This window comes from Hemiscyllium ocellatum, chromosome 25 (genome assembly GCF_020745735.1).
Source record: "Hemiscyllium ocellatum isolate sHemOce1 chromosome 25, sHemOce1.pat.X.cur, whole genome shotgun sequence".
In the NCBI taxonomy this organism is placed as follows: Eukaryota; Metazoa; Chordata; class Chondrichthyes; order Orectolobiformes; family Hemiscylliidae; genus Hemiscyllium; species Hemiscyllium ocellatum.
Window position 1 is genome coordinate 3,976,661 of NC_083425.1, and position 21,760 is coordinate 3,998,420.

General features: G+C 51.6%; 1 protein-coding gene across 1 annotated transcript in view; it reads left to right on the forward strand.

The window, feature by feature from the left end:
* The window catches only part of ca10a (carbonic anhydrase Xa), a 465,917-nt gene that overhangs the window by 147,633 nt on the left and 296,524 nt on the right, over window positions 1–21,760 (forward strand). Inside the window, exon 4 of the mRNA XM_060844783.1 lies at window positions 4,629–4,771. Coding sequence (XP_060700766.1) covers window positions 4,629–4,771 — 143 coding nt within the window. The remainder of the gene's footprint in view (window positions 1–4,628; window positions 4,772–21,760) is intronic.

Below are 21,760 nucleotides of genomic sequence, written 5' to 3' on the forward strand. Positions count from 1 at the left end.
CCTGGGCTGAGTATGTTTTAAATTGCCAGTGTGTGGGTATCCCTGGCTGGGTCAGCATTTATTACCCATCTTTAATTGCCCAGAAAGCAGCAAAGAATCCCCCCCATTGTGTCAGGGTTTCTGTATAGGTCAGATAAAGACAGTAGTTAACCTTCTCTAAAGGACAAGAGTGAACCAGTAGGGTTTTCCAACATAGTCACTTTTCGATTAAATTCAAGATTTGTATTAGATTTCACTTCCACCATGTGCAGTGATGAAGATTTCTCCTGGGTTCTGCCTTTCCTGATTTAATATTCTCGTGATAATATCACCAGATCACCACCTCCCTTTCCTTGGAAAAATGTTAATTCCTTGACCATTTCCACTGGCCTCAGAATCCAGGATTGCCTCCAGACCGGATCACAGCAGTCAATATCGATCCCTCAGATTCCTATGGCCGGCAGTCCAGAAGTTGAGACAAACATAATCTCCAGCATTCAGTGAGAACATTCTGGAACTTGCCTGGTTAAAGCTGAATCTCTCCAGGAGAGTCTGGGTGAAATCCGAATAGCACCAGAAACACCACATGATAAACAAAAATCTCCTCTTGAATATTTTTATTCACTGATTGAAGATTATTGGACAGCTGCCTGAATGTGGTTGTATTCTTATCTGAAGAGCAGTTCCACTCTGTGATCCACCCCAGAGTTTAGATTGTACCCCAACCCTGCTCCCAAACACCTTCTCATTGAACCTCACTCAGCTCAGGATGAGTCAAAACAAACTGAAATACTGCAGAGGATGGAAAACTGAGTTAAAAACCAGAGAGAGATGGAGAAACTCAGCAGGTGGGGAGAGAAACAGAGCTAATGTCTCAGGTGAAATATGTCTCTTCAGAACTGAACAGCATTAGGGTTAGGGTTAGGGTCAGGGTTAGAGCTAGGCTCAGGGTTAGGGTTAGTGTCAGGGTCAGGGTTAGGGTTAGGGTTAGGGTTAGGCTCAGGGTTAATGATGTTTATGGGTTGGATTAGGGTTTGGTTTAGGGTTAATAAAGTTGATGGGTTCGGTTTAGGGTTATGGTTAGAGTTAGGATAATGGTTAGGGTTAATGATGTTTATAGGTTAGGGTTAGGGTTAATGATGTTTATGTGTTAGGGTTTGGCTTACGGTTGATGATGTTGATGGGTTAGGGTTAGGGTTGTGTTACTGACTGAGGAGGAGGGTGTGGAACAGGTGGTGACAATGTCCTGAACAAAACTAAAAGGGAGGGCTCACCTGCGATAGAGGCAGGGTTAGGGTTAGGGTTAATGGTGTTTATAGTTTTGAGTTAGAGGTAGGGTTAGGGTTAAAGTTAGGGTTAATGCTATTTATGGGTTAGGGTTAAAGTTAGGGTTAGGGTTAATGATGTTGATGGGTTAGGGTTAGGGTTAATGATGTTGATGGGTTAAGGTTAGGGTTAATGGTGTTTATGGGTTAAGGTTAGGGTTAGGGTTAGACTTAATGATGTTGATGGGTTTGGGTTAGGGTTAGGGTTAATAATGGGTCAGGGTTAGGGTTAGGGTTAGGATGCTCGTTAATAGGTTAGGGTTAACGTTAGGGTTAGGGTTAGGGTGATGGTTAATGATGTTGATGGGTTAGGATTAGGGTTAGGGTTAGGGTGCTGGTTAGGGTTAGGGTTAGAGTTAGGGTGATGGTTAGGGTTAGGGTTAGGGTTAGGGTTAGGGTGATGGTTAGGGTTAGGGTTAGAGTTAGGGTGATGGTTAGGGTTAGGGTTAGGGTTAGGGTGATGGTTAATGATGTTGATGGGTTAGGGGTTAGGATTAGGGTTAGGGTTAGGGTTAGGGTGTTGGTTAATGATGTTGATGGGTTAGGGGTAATGATGTTGCTCTTACTGAGTGAGGAGGAGGGTGTGGCACAGGTGGTGGCAATGTCCTGAGCAAAAGTGAAAGGGAGGGCTCATGGTGGAGAAGGAGCGATAGAGATGTCAAACAGGAGTTAATGTTAGCTGTGATACAGAGAAAATGGGTTAACTGTGCAGGGAGAAAAACCAACATGACCCAAACCAAACCCACTGCAGGGGTGCTGGTGTTGGAGAAGCATTGGCGAGACATCCGGTTCTGATCTATCCAATCAGAGATCGTGGATGTATCAGAGATACTGATTATATATAGATCACAGATCAATCACATATTGACTAAAATCTCATAGGTTTCATTCACTTACACACAGATTACGTTCATATGGCATGTGGAATACATATAGATCACTTTATTGTCACACGTACTCAAATGAGAAAAGTTTATAAGTCACAGGAACAGATTCCTGCAGATGCTGCATTGAGTGGTAAAAACGACAAATGCTGGAGATCCCAGTGGGTCATCCATGGAGAGACCGCAAACTCGTATCAAGTCTAGGTGACTCTGGATGAAGGGAAGTCTAGAGGGGACACCATTTAAGCGATAGGTTTGGGGATGGTGGAGGCAGTGTGTGGGAGGGTGGGGGCAGTATATGGGGGGGTGGGGGCAGTGTGTGGGAGGGTGGGGGCAGTATGGGGGGGTGGATGTAGGTTGCAGGTGGAGAAAGGATGTTAATAGCTCAGATTAAGTGATCGGAATGTGAGAATAGCAGAACAATGGTGTGTCTACCTGACAGACTTGAAAGAACCGACTGTCCCCCTGGGATGAAGGGCTGGGAGAGAGGGCATGATAACAGAATGTAACAAGCTAAAGGGAAGGAAAGAAATGGAGTTGGTTCACAATGTGTCAGTGTGCCTCCAATTTCCATCCCTCTAAACTTTCACCTTGTCCATTTTCAACACTTCCCTTCCTTGACCTCTCTTGTCTCCATTTCAGGGATAAACTTCCCAATGCCATCCATGACAAAGCCACTGACTCCCAAAGCTCCCTTCACAACGGGCTCTTCACACCCCACGTCCTGCAAGAACTCCATCCCATTCTCCCGGTTCCTTCACCCACATTGTACTTGTTCAGATGATGCCACCTTCCAGAACAGCGCTGCTGACACAGCTTCCTCTCTCCATAACCGTGATCTCCCACCCACCCCCCCCCCCCCCCCCACCAAGTGTGATTGACAGGACCCTCAACTACATCTGACCCATCTCCCCTGCTTCCACCCTCACCCCTTCCCGTCACTCACACCAGGGTGATCACCTTCCCCTTGTCCTCACTTTCCATCCCACCAGTCTCCACCATATCAGACACCTCCATCAGAACACCACCACCAAACACATCTTCCCCTCACTCCCCCTGGTCTGTATTTCACAGGGATCGCTCCCTCTGGGATATCCCACTCCATTCCACAACCACCAAGACTATCTCCCCTTCCCACGGCACCTTCCCGTGTCACCACAGAAGGTGCAACACCTGCCTGTCCCCCTCCTCCCTGCTCACCACCCAAGGGCAACATTCCCCCCTGTACCTCCTCCAATCCTGTGGATTGTATTCACTGCACCCAATGTGGCCTACTCTACATTGGAGAGACCAACCACAGACTGGGTGACTGCTTTGTGGATCACCCACGGTCTGTGAGCAAGGATAATCCTGACCTTCCCATAGCCGGTCCTGCTCACATGCCCCATGTGTCTAACCTCAGCGTGCCGCAGTATTCCCTGCAGGGAATTCCAGCCCAAATGGGAGGGACAATATCTCATCTTCAGACGGGCACTTTACAGCCTTCTGGGCTCAACATTGAGTTCAACATCTTCTAATCGTGAACTAAGTCCCATTTCCTCCCTTACTTTTAGCTTTACTAGTTACACTCTCTTTCCACTCCCCCACCCCAGGGGGACAGTCTGTCCTTTCCAGTCTGGCTGTTAGACACACCATCGTTCTGCCATTCTCACACTCCGATCACTTAATCTGAACCATGATTTTTAACTTTGTCCACCCCAGTCCAACATTGGCACCTTCTCATCATGAACTGTCAACATCTTTTCCCCACCAGCACACTACACCCTCACCACCACCCCCCTCACCCCCACTCCATCCACTACTGCACAAACACCAACCCCCACACTTCCCCTCGGCTTTGATGTGGAGTCATCTGGCCTCGAAACGTTAGCTTGCTCTCTCTCTCTCTCTCTCCTGACCTGCTGTGATCTGCAGCAATTCCTGTTTTCAGGAAAATTTACAAGTTGCCACTTACGGTGCTACCTAAGTACCAAGGTAGGTACTGAATATTGGGTACAAATTCTTAGGAAGAATAAAGAAATATTCCATTATTACAGACCTTTAAAAGGATAAAATCATTGTAATAAATTAGAAAAATGAAGAAATAAAGTGTTCAGAATAACAGCCCACTAAAAAAACGAGATTTAAGAGAAGATATTATCTATGCCCTCCATATAGGTCACACATAGATCACTTGGAGATTACATATTGAGAAAAGGACAGAGGTGAATTGTGCTCTGGATTAATCTGACTGTAAGAGCTGTAGGGGATTACACGCAGTTTCAATCAGAACTTTCAAAAGGGATTTGGGTAAAGACTTGAAACAAAAGCCAGTCAGGGTTTCTGAGGCTTAATTGGATCATTCGTTGAAAGAGCTGAGACCGACAGACTCTGCCAATTTAACCAGGAGCAGACATGATTGAATTGTCTTAATTCTCATTTTGAATTTCTCTCCCAACAGTTCCTTCGTTTTGGGGATTGGTAAATTCCGCCTGGAACCTGTGCTCAGTTGGAAAGAGACAGTCTCCAATCAACATTGAGACCAGTCACATGATCTTTGACCCGTTTCTCAGCCCTCTGCGCATTAACACGGCTGGAAGGAAGGTCAGTGACAGAGAGCAATTCTCCCTACACCCTCTCTCTCTCCCTGAACTGTGGGCTCTCCCAGTGATCTCAGGCAGTGCCTAGAAACAGGAGAGGGTGGAATAATGCCGAGTAATGCTTTGTTTTCCCTTCTTGCTTTTATTTGAACACTGTCCATGTTGACCTTTGATAATCTGCAAAAAAAATCAAAATTCACTTGAGATCGCTCCCCAGCCTCAGAGAAATTTTCCTCCTTTAATTACTTTTCTCTCAACACCGAAATTAAATGGCTTGAATGGCAGGTAGACATGCTGAATGAATATTTATGAGTACATGTTTTATATACTTCTGACATTTCATCAAGAAATGTGCCACGGTGGGGTTTTCCAAGGGTACTCAGTAAAGAAGGCACAGACACACACAGAGCAACTCACACTTTCTTGAGAAGGATGGCTTTATAGAACACTCTCAAATATCTGAGAGATCACAATGGAATAGAACAAAAGGGGTGTACAACTGACTCCCAGGGGAGCGGATGAGGTGAAACGTGCTGATATATTTAAGGGATGTCTGGATATGTCCAAGGGGGAGAAGGGAATCGAAAGCTTAGAATGGCACAATAGTATACTTAGGTGAGGAAAGACAGAGGAAAGTTCAAGGTGTTTTATCTACAAGATGTAGAAACTCAACAAAGATTCTCGGACAGCACCTTCCAAACCCCCAGCCACTTCCATCTGGAAGGACAAGGGCAGCAGATACATGGGAAAACCACCCTCTGTAAGGTCCACCCCAAGCCCCTCACCATCCTGACTTGGAAATATATCGCCGTTCTTTCACAGTCACTGGGTCAGGATCCTTGGATTCCCTCCCTCGGGGCATTTTGGGTCAACCCACAGCACATGGACTGCAGGGGTTCAGGAAGGCAGCTCACCCCTACCCTCTCAAGGGGCAACGAGGGATGGGCAGGAAATGCTGGTCCCAGCCAGTGATGTCCACATCCCACAAGTGGATAAAGGAAGCATGAACTCTGATTAGGAAGGGCTGAAACACCGAGTATCCAGCAAAATGGGATGTTACCCGACAAGCAGACACGATCTGTACGTTCCTGCCTCGTTAATAATCAAACAGCACCCACAGTCACACCCGAGCACAGACCGTTGGAATGAGACGAGCAGCTGTTCTCAGTAATCTAGTCTGTATCAACCACTACATTCATTCAGAGGGAGAGGATCTGCTCTCCCGAGCCTGGGCTACTTTTCTAGTTCAGTTCCACACCCACTGGCCAATGCAGAACTACCCTCTGAAGGGGTAGGAGGCCAGCTCATTGTAGCCAGTGTCAGTAGAGAAGAGCTGTTCATGCCCACATTTCTGAGAATGAGTGAAAGAGAGAGTCGAAGCGGGCTTTGATATTTTAATAAGCTGGTGAAAATTTAGTAATTAATCAGTTTATCTTTCTCTCATTGTAGAATGTTTAAGTTAATTCGAACACTAAACTCTGTTGCTCTGAATAAATGAATGACGAGTGAAGTTCTAAGTGTGATAGATGAGTTTTCCCCTCCATCTGTGGAGTGATGTATGTGGTGATGAATATTATGGGATGTACGTGCATTTCATGTTGCTATGACTGGGACTCACATTAAGCAATATCAGCCTATGAGTTCAGAATCATATTGTAAACCCCTCGAAGCTGTTAAACAGCTGCTGGTGGGTAAAGATACGGTGCAGGTGGCAAAAATGCAACAATATCCACGTCGAATGTGGACTGAACTCTGTGTTTGGAAGAATTGGAATTCGGAGCTGAGTTGAGGATTGAGGGAATGGGGGACCCAGGGTGGGTTGGTGTACGGGAGAGGAGAAATCAGACAGCATGACGTTCCAGAATACTCCGTGTCCATGGGTTTTCGTTTTGCAGTGTTGTGATGTAGAAAGTGCACCAACAATTGCACACAGCAAGATCCCATCAATGGGCTACCTGCCAGCTAATGTGTTTTTTATTATTGATACGAAGTGTGGGACTCCAGCGAGAACTCCCCTATCTGGCCGGATGGGGAGGACAGTCTGACTCTCTGTATAATACCCGCTGGCACTGACAGAACAGCTGAGAGTCCCCAACCCACTGGAGAACTACCTCAGTGTTCTACTCAAGCCCCTGCAGTGGGTCTCGATCCTGCTGTCCTCTGACCGGTTCCCCACTGAGAGCCAGCCAAGTACTGGTCAACTGTTTTGGAAATGGGGACTGAGAGACAGCAGTCAGCTTTTGGGAGACGGAATTCACTTCTGATGCTGAGTGAGCCCTGTTGAGAGAGAGACAGAGAGAGACAGAGAGAGAGTCTCAATATCGATGAATCCACTTTGACGGTGACATTGTTTTGGTGCATGTTAGTGAGGGATTTTGGGGAGTGTTGTATTGTCTGGTTGTGCTGTCGATTGGGTACCATGCAGCCCCTGATCTTCCCTTCTCTATCATTTCTCAGCAGTGGACAATAGACTACAAAGAGAGTCTTACTGAGAAGAGGGACAGGTGTTACCTCATGAGGCAATAGGGAGATAGTGAGGGCTGCAGATGCTGGAGATCAAAGTCTAGATTAGTGTGGTGCTGGAAAAGCACAGCAGGTCAGGCAGCGTCTGAGGAGCAGGAGAATCGACATTTCGGGCTGGGCCCCTTTTTCAGCTCATTAGACAATGGCCTCGTGGTATTATTGGTAGTCTGGTATTCTCTCGACCCAGTGCTGTTATGGGTTCAAATCCCATGAGAGGGTAAACAGTGGACTTTAAATTCAATAAATATGTTGAATCAAGGGTTTAATGATAACAGTGAATTAATTTTCAGAAAAACCCATCTGGTTCACTAACGTAGGGAAGGAAACCCCCACCCTGACCTTCTCTGGCCTACATGAGACTCTAGGCCCACAGGATTGTGGTTGACTCTGCGCTGCCCTCTGGGTAGTTAGGGATGGACAATAAATGCTGGCGGAGCCAGACACACCCACATCCCGGGAAGGAATTAAAAACATTTTAATAACGACAGGTACAATTAACATGAGCTAGTCAGGTCTGATGAGAAATGTCTGAAGGCGTAAATGTGACATCTGTCTCCACCAGGAGCTCAAGCAACACTTACTACGACCCAAGAGCACTGTGTGACATTGTTAGGTTGGGCTGGTCTCCGTACAGTCCAAGGTTAACAGGGGTCAGTGTCAGCTCTGTCTGCTGTCCAAAGGTTGAGCTTTTCAGGGCCTGGTTAAAGGTGACTTGATGATACAATGCCTCCTGTTGCTATCATGGCGTGGATCAGGGAATGATTGACCTGGTGAGTTGGTGGTTGATGCTCAGGTTCAAAGAGCTTTCAGTAGGATTTAATTATTGTATAAAAACTGATCGGATCACTACATGCCTCCTGTGTGCTCAGGATGTCATAGGGGAAGGATTCATTGTCGTATAACCTGCTGACTGACCACCCTCACCCCGATCCCAGTCCGAGAGAAGGGTTACATCTGAAAGTTAAAAATCACACAACACCAGGTTATAGTCCGACAGGTTTAATTGGAAGCACTAGCTTTCGGAGCGACGCTCCTTCATCAGGTGGTTGTGAATGAAGGAGCAGTGCTCTGAAAGCTAGTGCTTCCAATTAAACCTGTCGGACTATAACCTGGTGTTGTGTGATTTTTAACTTTGTACACCCCAGTCCAACACCGGCATCTCCAAATCATTACATCTGAAACGTTGCCTTCTCCCCCTCCTGATGCTGCCTGCCTTGCTGTGTTCCCCCAGTCTCCTGCCTGTCCCTCCTGATGCTGCCTGCCTTGCTGTGTCCCCCCACCCTCCTGCCTGTCCCTCCTAACGCTGCCTGCCTTGCTGTGTGCCCCCAGCCTCCTGCCTGTCCCTCCTGATGCTGCCTGCCTTGCTGTGTCCCCCCACCCTCCTGCCTGTCCCTCCTAACGCTGCCTGCCTTGCTGTGTTCCCCTAGCCTCCTGCCTGTCCCTCCTGACGCTGCCTGCCTTGCTGTGTTCCCCCAGCCTCCTGCCTGTCCCTCCTGATGCTGCCTGCCTTGCTGTGTTTCCCTAGCCTCCTGCCTGTCCCTCCTGATGCTGCCTGCCTTGCTGAGTTCCCCCAGCCTCCTGCAGTTTGTCTCTGGCCAGATGTAAAATACCCCCCTGTTATGGAATGTATCGGGGAGTTCTCCCTGGAGTCCCACAATTCCCATCAATAAAAAACCACATGAGCTGGCAGGTAGCCCATTGTTGGTGCACTTTCTACATCACAGCACTGCAAAACGAAAACCCATGGACACGGAATATTCTGGAACGTCATGCTGTCTGATTTCTCTTTTCCTGTACAATCTTCAGGGGAAAGATTAATCCTCCGCTCTTTATACTCGGCTCTCATCGGTCACAAAGATCTACAACAAAGGCCATTCAGCCCATTGAGTCTTGAGTTATTTGAAGAGGGGACAATGAAGATGGGCTAAGGCTGAGTGGTAGACATTGTCTGTGCGGACCTCAGTCAGGAGATTGGCAATGTCCCACTGAGTAGGTTTGTTAGCAAGGTTAGATCACGGGGGACCCAGGGGAGATGGCCAGTTGGAGACACAATTGCCTTGTCGGTAAGAGGGTGGTGGTGGAGAATTACTTTCAGACTGGAGGCCTGTGACCAGTGGAGTGCCACAAGGATCGGTGCTGGGTCCTCTACGTTTCAGTATTTACATAACAGTGAGATGTTGGTGTGGGTGTGGGCGTCAGTGTGGTGTGGGGGTCCGTGTGGTGTGGGTGTGGGTGTCAGTATGGTGTGGGGGTCCGTGTGGTGTGGGTGTGGGGTCAGTGTGGGTGTGGGGGTCAGGGTAGTGTGGGGGTGGGGGTCAGTGTGGGTGTGGGTGTCAGTATGGTGTGGGGGTCCGTGTGGTGTGGGTGTGGGCGTGGGGGTCAGTGTGGTGTGCTTGTGGGTGTCAGTGTGGTGTGGGTGTGGGTGGGGGTCAGTGTGGTGTGGGTGCGAGTCAGTGTGGGTATGGGTGTGGGTCAGTGTGGGTATGGGTCAGTGTGGTGTGGGTGTGGGTCAGTGTGGTGTGGGTATGGGTGTGGGTCAGTGTGGGTATGGGTGTGGGTCAGTGTGGGTGTGGGTGGGGGTCAGTGTGGGTGTGGGTGGGGTCGCTGTGGGTGGGCGTTGGTGAGGGTGTGGGCGGGGGCCGGTGTCGGTGTGGGTGGGGGTCAATGTGGTTGGGGGTGGCGGTCGGTGTGGGTGTGGGTGGGAGTCAGAGTGGGTGTGGGTGGGGGTCAATGTGGTTGGGGGTGGCGGTCAGTGTGGGTGTGGGTGGGGGTCTGTGTGGGTATGGGTGGGGGTCAATGTGGGTGGGGGTGGGGTCAATGTGGTTGGGGTGGCGGTCGGTGTGGGTGTGGGTGCGGGTCAGTGTGGGTGTGGGTGGGGGTCGTTGTGGGTGGGGGTGGCTGTCGGTGTGGGTGGGGGTGTCGGTTGGTGTGGGTGGGGGTCAGTGTGGGTGGGGGTCGGTGTGGGTGTGGGTGGGGTCGCTGTGGGTGGGCGTTGGTGAGGGTGTGGGCGGGGGCCGGTGTCAGTGTGGGTGGGGGTCAATGTGGGTGGGTGTGGCGGTCGGTGTGGGTGTGGGTGGGGGTCAGTGTGGGTGTGGATGGGGGTCAATGTGGTTGGGGGTGGCGGTCAGTGTGGGTGTGGGTGGGGGTCAGTGTGGGTATGGGTGGGGGTCAATGTGGGTGGGGGTGGGGTCAGTGTGGGTATGGGTGGGGGTCGTTGTTGGTGGGAGTGGGGGTCGGTGTGGGTGTGGGGGTGGGTCAGTGTGGTGTGGGTGTGGGTTGGTGTGGGTGGGGGTCAGTGTGGGTGGGGGTCGGTGTGGGTGGGGGTCAGTGTGGGTGTGGGTCAGTGTGGTGTGGGTGCGGGTCAGTGTGGTGTGGGTGTGGGTCAGTATGGTGTGGGTGGGGGTCGGTGTGGGTGGGGGTCAGTGTGGTGTGGGTGTGTGTCATTGTGGTGTGGGTGGGGGTCAGTATGGTGTGGGTGCGGGTCAGTGTGGTGTGGGTGGGGGTCAGTATGGTGTGGGTGCGGGTCAGTGTGGCGTGGGTGGGGGTCGGTGTGGGTGTGTGTCATTGTGGTGTGGGTGGGGGTCAGTATGGTGTGGGTGCGGGTCAGTGTGGTGTGGGTGGGGGTCGGTGTGGGTGGGGGTCAGTGTGGGTGGGGGTGTGGGTGCGGGTCAGTGTGGTGTGGGTGGGGGTCGGTGTGGGTGGGGGTCAGTGTGGGTGGGGGTCGGTGTGGGTGGGGGTCAGTGTGGTGTGGGTGTGGGTCGGTGGGGGTGTGGGTCAGTGTGGTGTGGGTGTGGGTCAGTGTGGGTGTGGGTCAGTGTGGGTGGGGGTCGGTGGGGGTGGGGGTCAGTGTGGTGTGGGTGTGGGTCGGTGGGGGTGTGGGTCAGTGTGGTGTGGGTGTGGGTCAGTGTGGGTGTGGGTCAGTGTGGGTGGGGGTGGGGGTCAGTGTGGGTGTGGGTCAGTGTGGGTGGGGGGGTGGGTGGGGGTGTGGGTGTGGGTGTGGGTCAGTGTGGGTGGGGGTAGTCCTGTGGATGTGTAAATGTGTGTTGGGTGAATCAGGAAATGTGATTATCGGAGTGTAATATCTGTGAGTGTGGAACAGCACCGTGACACACACACACTCCGTGTATTCCCGTGACACACACACACTCCGTGTATACCCGTGACACACACACACTCCGTGTATACCCGTGACACACACACACTCCGTGTATACCCGTGACACACACACACTCAGTGTATACCCGTGACATTGTCATGGTTTAATTTATTTATCTTCAAAAAGAAATCCCCTTCATAAAACCTCCGGCACTTTACATTAATCAGGCTGTAGGGAAGTAAAAACAACCAGCTTGCTCATGACCATGGGAGGGGATAATGTCAGCAGGGGAATGCAACATCTCATCTTTTAAGTAAAATATTTTCCAAACCATTTTGCAACTTTGTGAGGTGATAAATGTGGCTTCGTATAATGTGCTTTGTGTGCATTATAAAATCTGTAATGTTTTGACATTTATACCAGTTATCACTCACTAAGTGACAGAGAGCCTCTCTATTCTAACTGAGGTATAAGTTCCAAAGAGATATTAATGTTGCAGTTTTTAAAAAGTGTGAGTTATATAAGGTATTAACAGTCTCTGAACGGGCCTATTTCCTCTTGGCTATTCTTGCTATAAATTCCAAAATCCATTTTTACCACAGAGTGTGTGTGTGTGTGTCAGTGAGGATAGGAACGTAATCATGGAAATCGCTCAAAGACAGGTTCACAGCATAGAATCTTACAGCACAGGAAGAGACCATTCGGTCATCCAAACTGTGCTGGCTGTTTGGTAGAATGTAAACAGAACTACAGAAATATCAAAAATAGGAGCAGTAGGCCATTCAGCCCATCGAGCCTGCTCCACTGTTCAACATGATCTTAGCTGATCCTTGATCTGAGAGCCTTCTCTGACAGAAAAGTTTCCAGGTTCACCACTATCTGAGTGAAGGAATTTCTCCTCAACTCAGTTCGAAATGGTCTACTCCGTATCTTGAGACAGTGACTTTTTTTACTGGATCCCCGAGACTGGGGGATCATCATCCTGAATCCGGTCTGTACAGCCCTGTCGGAGTTTTATGTTACAATGCAATCCCCTCTCATTGTTTGAAATGTTCTGTGAATTGCGGCCCAGCTAACCCAATCTCTCCTCATGCACCATCCCAGGAGTCAGTCTGTGCACCTTTGCTGCTCCCTCTCTATGACAAGTATCTCTTTTCTTTGGTAAGCAGACCCAACATTTCGGAGTGTGGTCTCACCAAAGGTCTGTTCAGCTGCAGTGAGAGTTCCTGCTCCTGTACACAGGGGCCGCTGGTGATGAAGGCCAGCATTTGTCTATGTCTCTGTTTGCTGTCCCTGCACACTCGTTTCCAGGGAACAGTGTACTCCCAGGTCTCTGTGTGGATCGACATTTCCCAGTCTCATCCATTTACATAATACTCTGCTGCTCTGTTTTCCTGCCCAAGTACGGGGCAGGAGGTCCCCAATTTACAAACATTTCCAATACTTACCAACGGCTATTTTATACTGTTCAATACTGTGTTCCCACTTACACACAAATTAACTTGCAGACAGACTCAAGAACAAAACCCTTTCCAACCTGGGGACTGCCTGTAGACAACTTCACATTTATCCACGTTACACTGATTTGGAGCTGCTGGTGTTGGACTGGGGTGGACAAAGTCAGAAGTCACATAACACCAGGTTATAGTCCAATGCACTTTAATGTGAGCAGTCACTGCACCAGGTTATGGTCCAACAGGTTCATTTGAAATTACAAGCTTTTGGAGCGCTGCCTCTTCATTAGGTGAAGGGTCGGCTTCAGCCTTCACCTGATGGAGGGGCAGTGCTCCGACTGCTTGTGATTTCAAATAAACCTGTTGGACTATAACCTGGTGCGGAGTGACTTCTCACATTATACTGCACTGCCCACTCACTCAACATCTCCAAATCGCCTTGAAGTTCCTTTATGTGCATTTCCTGGAAACTCTCTCCCAGCTTTTTGTGTTGTCAGCAAACTTGGGAAATATAGCATTTGTTTCCCTCACCCAAATCATTGATACATCCCGGGAATAGATGGGGCCCGAGCACGGATCCCTGTGGTACCCAGCTTCTTATTACCTTCCACTCTGCAAAGGACCCATTTATTGCGACTCTGTCTTTCCTGTCTGCTAACTAATTCTCAATCCATGCCAATACATTTACCACCGACCCAGTGTGCTTTAACCCACACCACACTGACCCTCACACCCACACTGACCCCCACACCCACACTGACCCTCACATCCACACTGACCCTCACATCCACACTGACCCCCACACCCACACTGACCCAGTGTGCTTTAACCCACACCACACTGACCCTCACATCCACACTGACCCTCACACCCACACTGACCCCCACACCCACACTGACCCTCACATCCACACTGACCCTCACATCCACACTGACCCCCACACCCACACTGACCCTCACATCCACACTGACCCTCACATCCACACTGACCCCCACACCCACACTGACCCAGTGTGCTTTAACCCACACCACACTGACCCTCACATCCACACTGACCCCCACACCCACACTGACCCTCACATCCACACTGACCCTCACATCCACACTGACCCCCACACCCACACTGACCCAGTGTGCTTTAACCCACACCACACTGACCCTCACATCCACACTGACCCCCACACCCACACTGACCCTCACATCCATACTGACCCCCACACCCACACTGACCCCCACACCCACACTGACCCTCACACCCATACTGACCCCCACACCCACACCCACACTGACCCCCACACCCACACTGACCCTCACACCCATACTGACCCCCACACCCACACCCACACTGACCCTCACATCCACACTGACCCCCACACCCATACTGACCCTCACATCCATACTGACCCCCACACCCACACTGACCCCCACACCCACACTGACCCTCACATCCACACTGACCCCCACACCCATACTGACCCCCACACCCACACTGACCCTCACATCCACACTGACCACCACACCCATACTGACCCTCACATCCATACTAACCCCCACACCCACACTGACCCCCACACCCACACTGACCCTCACATCCACACTGACCCCCACACCCATACTGACCCTCACATCCATACTGACCCCCACACCCACACTGACCCCCACACCCACACTGACCCTCACATCCACACTGACCCCCACACCCATACTGACCCCCACACCCACACTGACCCTCACATCCACACTGACCCCCACACCCATACTGACCCCCACACCCACACTGACCCTCACACCCATACTGACCCCCACACCCACACAGACCCTCACACCCACACTGACCCTCACATCCACACTGACCCCCACACCCACACTGACCCTCACATCCATACTGACCCCCACACCCACACTGACCCTCACACCCACACTGACCCTCACATCCACACTGACCCCCACACCCACACTGACCCTCACATCCATACTGACCCCCACACCCACACTGACCCCCACACCCACACTGACCCTCACATCCACACTGACTCCCACACCCATACTGACCCCCACACCCACACTGACCCTCACATCCACACTGACCACCACACCCATACTGACCCTCACATCCATACTGACCCCCACACCCACACTGACCCCCACACCCACACTGACCCTCACATCCACACTGACCCCCACACCCATACTGACCCTCACATCCATACTGAGCCCCACACCCACACTGACCCCCACACCCACACTGACCCTCACATCCACACTGACCCCCACACCCATACTGACCCCCACACCCACACTGACCCTCACATCCACACTGACCCCCACACCCATACTGACCCTCACATCCATACTGACCCCCACACCCACACTGACCCTCACATCCACACTGACCCCCACACCCACACTGACCCTCACATCCACACTGACCCCCACACCCACACTGACCCCCACATCCACACTGACCCCCACACCCACACTGACCCCCACATCCACACTGACCCCCACACCCCCACTGACCCCCACATCCACACTGGCCCCCACACCCACACTGACCCTCACACCCACACTGACCCCCACACCCACACTGACCCTCACATCCACACTGAACCCCACACCCACACTGACCCTCACATCCACACTGACCCCCACACCCCCACTGACCCCCACATCCACACTGACCCTCACACCCACACTGACCCTCACATCCACACTGACCCCACACTGACCCCCACACCCACACTGACCCTCACATCCACACTGACCCTCACACCCACACTGACCCCCACACCCACACTGACCCTCACATCCACACTGACCCCACACTGACCCCCACACCCACACTGACCCTCACATCCACACTGACCCCCACACCCACACTGACCCTCACATCCACACTGACCCCACACTGACCCCCACACCCACACTGACCCTCACACCCACACCCACACTGACCCCCACACCCACACTGACCCTCACATCCACACTGACCCCCACACCCACACTGACCCTCACATCCACACTGACCCCACACTGACCCCCACACCCCCACTGACCCCCACATCCACACTGACCCCCACACCCACACTGACCCTCACATCCACACTGACCCCCACACCCACACTGACCCTCACATCCACACTGACCCTCACACCCACACTGACCCCCACACCCACACTGACCCTCACATCCACACTGACCCCACACTGACCCCCACACCCACACTGACCCTCACATCCACACTGACCCCCACACCCACACTGACCCTCACATCCACACTGACCCCACACTGACCCCCACACCCACACTGACCCCCACATCCACACTGACTCCCACACCCCCACGGACCCCCACATCCACACTGACCCCCACATCCACACTGACCCCCACACCCACACTGACCCTCACACCCACACCCACACTGACCCTCACACCCACACTGAACCCCACACCCACACTGACCCCACACTGACCCCCACACCCACACTGACCCCCACACCCACACTGACCCTCACACCCACACCCACACTGACCCCCACACTGACCCCCACACCCACACCACACTGACCCCCACACCCACACTCACACTGACCCCCACACCTACACTGACCCCCACACCCACACCCACACTGACCCCACACCCACACCCACACTGACCCCCACACCCCCACTGACCCCCACATCCACACTGACCCCCACACCCACACTGACCCCCACATCCACACTGACCCCCACACCCCCACTGACCCCCACATCCACACTGGCCCCCACACCCACACTGACCCTCACATCCACACTGACCCCCACACTGACCCTCACATCCACACTGACCCTCACGCCCACACTGACCCCCACACCCACACTGACCCTCACATCCACACTGACCCCACACTGACCCCCACACCCCCACTGACCCCCACATCCACACTGACCCTCACACCCACACTGACCCCCACACCCACACTGACCCTCACATCCACACTGACCCCACACTGACCCCCACACCCACACTGTCCCTCACATCCACACTGACCCCCACACCCACACTGACCCTCACATCCACACTGATCCTCACACCCACACTGACCCCCACACCCACACCCACACTGACCCCCACACCCACACTGACCCTCACATCCACACTGACCCCACACTGACCCCCACACCCACACTGACCCTCACATCCACACTGACCCCCACACCCACACTGACCCTCACATCCACACTGACCCCACACTGATCCCCACACCCACACTGACCCCCACACCCACACTGACCCCCACATCCACACTGACTCCCACACCCCCACGGACCCCCACATCCACACTGACCCCCACACCCACACTGACCCCACACTAACCCCCACACCCACACTGACCCCCACATCCACACTGACCCCCACACCCACACTGACCCTCACACCCACACCCACACTGACCCTCACACCCACACTGACTCCCACACCCACACTGACCCCACACTGACCCCCACACCCACACTGACCCCCACACCCACACTGACCCTCACACCCACACCCACACTGACCCCCACACCCACACCACACTGACCCCCACACCCACACACACACTGACCCCCACACCCACACTGACCCCCACACCCACACCCACACTGCCCCCACACCCACACTGACCCTCACACCCACACCCACACTGACCCCCACACCCACACTGACCCTCACATCCACACTGACCCCACACTGACCCCCACACCCACACCCACACTGACTCCCACACCCACACCCACACCCACACTGACCCCCACACTGACACCCACACCCACACCCACACCACACTGACCCTCACACCCACACTGACCCCCCACACCCACACTGACCCTCACACCCACACTGACCCCCACACCCACACTGACCCAGTGTGCTTTAACCCACACCCACACTGACCCCCACACCCACACTGACCCTCACACCCACACTGACCCTCACACCCACACCCACACTGACCCCCCACACCCACACTGACCCCCACACCCACACTGACCCTCACACCCACACCCACACTGACCCCCCACACCCACACTGACCCCTCACACCCACACTGACCCCCACACCCACACTGACCCCCACACCCACACTGACCCAGTGTGCTTTAACCTTGCAAAAGAAACTCTGCTGTGGGATCTTCGTCACAAAAAGACTTTGGAAAACTCAGTCATCACATCCACGGTTTTACCCTCACCGATTCGACTGGCTACAGGAGGCTTTTCAAACACGATTCCCCCGTTTCATAAACACATGTTGAATTTCTCCAAACCCAATTGAATTTTCTCAGTGTTCTAAGTCAGAAGTGCGGAAGGAAAATGCAATGATGGCATTTATATTGGGAGAACTGGAATGTAAAAGCAGGGATGTCCTTTAGGGGCTCTATAAGGCTCTGGTCAGGCCACATTTGGAGTATTGTGCTCAGTTTTGGGCCCCGTATCTCAGGAAGGATATACAGGCCCTGCAGTGTGTTCAGAGGACGTTCACAAAAATGGTCCCAGGAATGAGAAGCTTAACATATGGGAAATGTTTGAGGACTCTGGGTTTATACTCGATGCAGTTCATAAGGATGAGGGGGGATCTAATTGAAACATACAGAATGCTGAATATGGCCGGGACAGAGTGGATGTCGGGAAGATGTTGGGTAGGTGAGGCTAGGACCCAAGGGCACAGCCTTAGAGTAAAGGGAAGACCTTTGAGAATGGAGATAAGGAGAGACTTCTTCAGCCAGAGAGTGGGGAATCACTTTCTTCGTTCCTGAAGAAGGGCTTATGCCCGAAACATTGAATCTCCTGCTCCTTGGATGCTGCCTGACCTGCTGCGCTTTTCCAGCAACACATTTTCAGCAGTGGGTAATCTGTGGAATTCACTGCCACAGAAGGCTGTGGAGGCCAAGTCACTGAGGATTAAGACTGAGATCGATAGGTCCCTGAGTATTAAGGGGGACCGAGGGTTACAGGGAGAAAGGGGGAGAATGGGGTTGTGAAACCTATCAGCCATGATTGAATTGTGAAGCAGACTCAATGGGCTGAATGGCCTAATTTCTGCTCCTATGTCTTATGGTATTATGGTCTTCTCTTATCGCATCATTTAGAACAGACCTCAGCATTTTACATAAAACAAAAAGAGAAATAGCTGGAGAAATCCTGAAGGTGTGTGCCGAGAAAGCAGAGTGAATGTTTCAGATTCAGTGACCCTTTTACAGAAATGCTCGTAGTCAGAAGAAGGTGGTACTGATGAAGAACACGGGCATGGGAGTGTAACAGAGTCAGTGATGGGTGCAGACAGAGCCCAGAGGGAGAAAAAGACACTGATGTAGACAAGAAGCAGGGTGATGGTGACCTATCTTCCCTATCAGGCTGCAATTTGCTGTGGTCTTTTCACACGACAGTGACATTTGCCACCTCCAAATGGCTGGGAATGTTCCAGAATTGCCAGAACTTTGGAAGGTAACAACTCCCACCTCCATAATTTCCATGGTCCCTTCCTTCCGTGCCCTGTAATGGAGATTATCAGGCCCTCGGGATTTATCACCTTCCAGTCTCACTCCTTACTCCAGCAATTCTATTTGTGAAAACTAATTTCCTTCAATTCTCTCTTTCCAATAGACCCCTTGTTCCCAAACATTTCTGGGAAGTTATCTGTGACTTCTTCTGAGAATGTATTTGGAAAGGCACGGACTGATTAGGGAGAGTCAACATGGCTTTGTGCGTGGGAAATCATGTCTCACAAACTTGATTGAATTTTTTGAAGAAGTAACAAAGAAGATTGATGAGGGCAGAGCAGTAGATGTGATCTATATGGACTTCAGTAAGGCGTTCGACAAGGTTCCCCATGGGAGACTGGTTAGCAAGGTTAGATCTCATGGAATACAGGGAGAGCTAGCCATTTGGATACAGAACTGGGCTGAAAATGTGTTGCTGGAAAAGCGCAGCAGGTCAGGCAGCATCCAAGGAACAGGCAATTCGACGTTTCGGGCATAAGCCCTTCATCAGGAATGAGGAAGGTGTGTCCAGCAGGCTAAGATAAAAGATAGGGAGGAGGGACTTTCTGGACACCCTCTCCTCATTCCTGATGAAGGGCTTATGCCGAAACGTCGAATTTCCTGTTCCTTGGATGCTGCCTGACCTGCTGCGCTTTTCCAGCAACACATTTTCAGCTCTGATCTCCAGCATCTGCAGTCCTCACTTTTTCCTCGGATATAGAACTGGCTCAAAGGGAGAAGACAGAGGGTGGTGGTGGAGGGTTGTTTTTCAGAGTGGAGGCCTGTGACCAGTGGAGTGCCACAAGGATCGGTGCTGGGTCCACTACTTTTTGTCATTTCCATAAATGGTTTGGATGTGAGCATAAGAGGTACAGTTAGTGGGCGGCACAGTGGCACAGTGGTTAGCACTGCTGCCTCACAGCGCCAGAGACCCGGGTTCAATTCCCGACTCAGGCGACTGACTGTGTGGAGTTTGCACATTCTCCCCGTGTCTGCGTGGGTTTCCTCCGGGTGCTCCGGTTTCCTCCCACAGTCCAAAGATGTGCGGGTCAGGTGAATTGGCCATGCTAAATTGCCCGTAGTGTTAGGTAATGGGTAAATGTATGGGTGGGTTGCGCTTCGGCGGGTCAGTGTGGACTTGTTGGGCCGAAGGGCCCGTTTCTACACTGTAAGTAATCTAATCTAATCTAATAAATTAGCAGATGACACCAAAATTAGAGTTGTAGTGGACAGTGAAGAGGGTTACCTCAGATTACAACAGGATCTGGATCAGATGGGCCAATGGGCTGAGAAGTGGCAGATGGAGTTTAATTCAGATAAATGTGAGGTGCTGCATTTTGGGAAAGCAAATCTTAGCAGGACTTATACACTTAATGGTAAGGTCCTAGGGAGTGTTGCTGAACAAAGAGTCCTCGGAGTGCAGGTTCATAGCTCCGTGAAAGAGGAGTTGCAGGTAGATAGGATAGTGAAGAAGGCATTTGGTATGCTTTCCTTTATTGGTCAGAGTATTGAGTACAGGAGTTGGGAGGTCATGTTGCAGCTGTACAAGACATTGGTTAGGCCACTGTTGGAATATTGTGTGCAATTCTGGTCTTCTTCCTATCGGAAAGATGTTGTGAAACTTGAAAGGGATCAGAAAAGATTTACAAGGATGTTGCCAGGGTTGGAGGATCTGAGCTACAGGGAGAGGCTGAACAGGCTGGGACTGTTTTCCCTGGAGCGTCGGACGCTGAGGGGTGACCTTATAGAGGTTTACAAAATTATGAGGGGCATGGATAGGATAAATGGACAAAGTCTTTTCCCCGGGGTGGGGGAAGTCCAGAACTAGAGGGCATAGGTTTAGGATGAGAGGGGAAAGATATAAAAGAGACCTAAGGGGCCACTTTTTCACACAGAGGGTGGTACGTGTATGGAATGAGCTGCCAGAGGATGTGGTGGAGGCTGGTACAATTGCAACATTTAAGAGGCATCTGGATGGGTATATGAATAGGAAGGGTTTGGAGGGATATGGGCTGGGAGCTGGCAGGTGGGATTAGATTGGGTTGGGATATCTGGTCGGCATGGACGGGTTGGACCGAAGGGTCTGTTTCCGTGCTGTACATCTCTGTGACTCTATGACTGAGGTGGTTGTTTCCTTGTTCTGTCTCGGTCTTGTTCTCCATTATATATTTTCCCAATTCAGACCATAAAGGGCCAACATTTCTCTTAATTTATCTTTTCCTTTTTGCTTACTGACAGAAGCACTCACAGCTCGCCTTTAAGTCATGATGTGGAGGTGCCGGTGTTGGACTGGGGTGGACAAAGTGAAAAATCACACAACACCAGGTTATAGTCCGACAGGTTTATTTGGAAGCACTAGCGTTCAGAGCGCTGCTCCTCCATCAGGTGGTTGTGGAGGTTAGGATCATGCTCATAGAA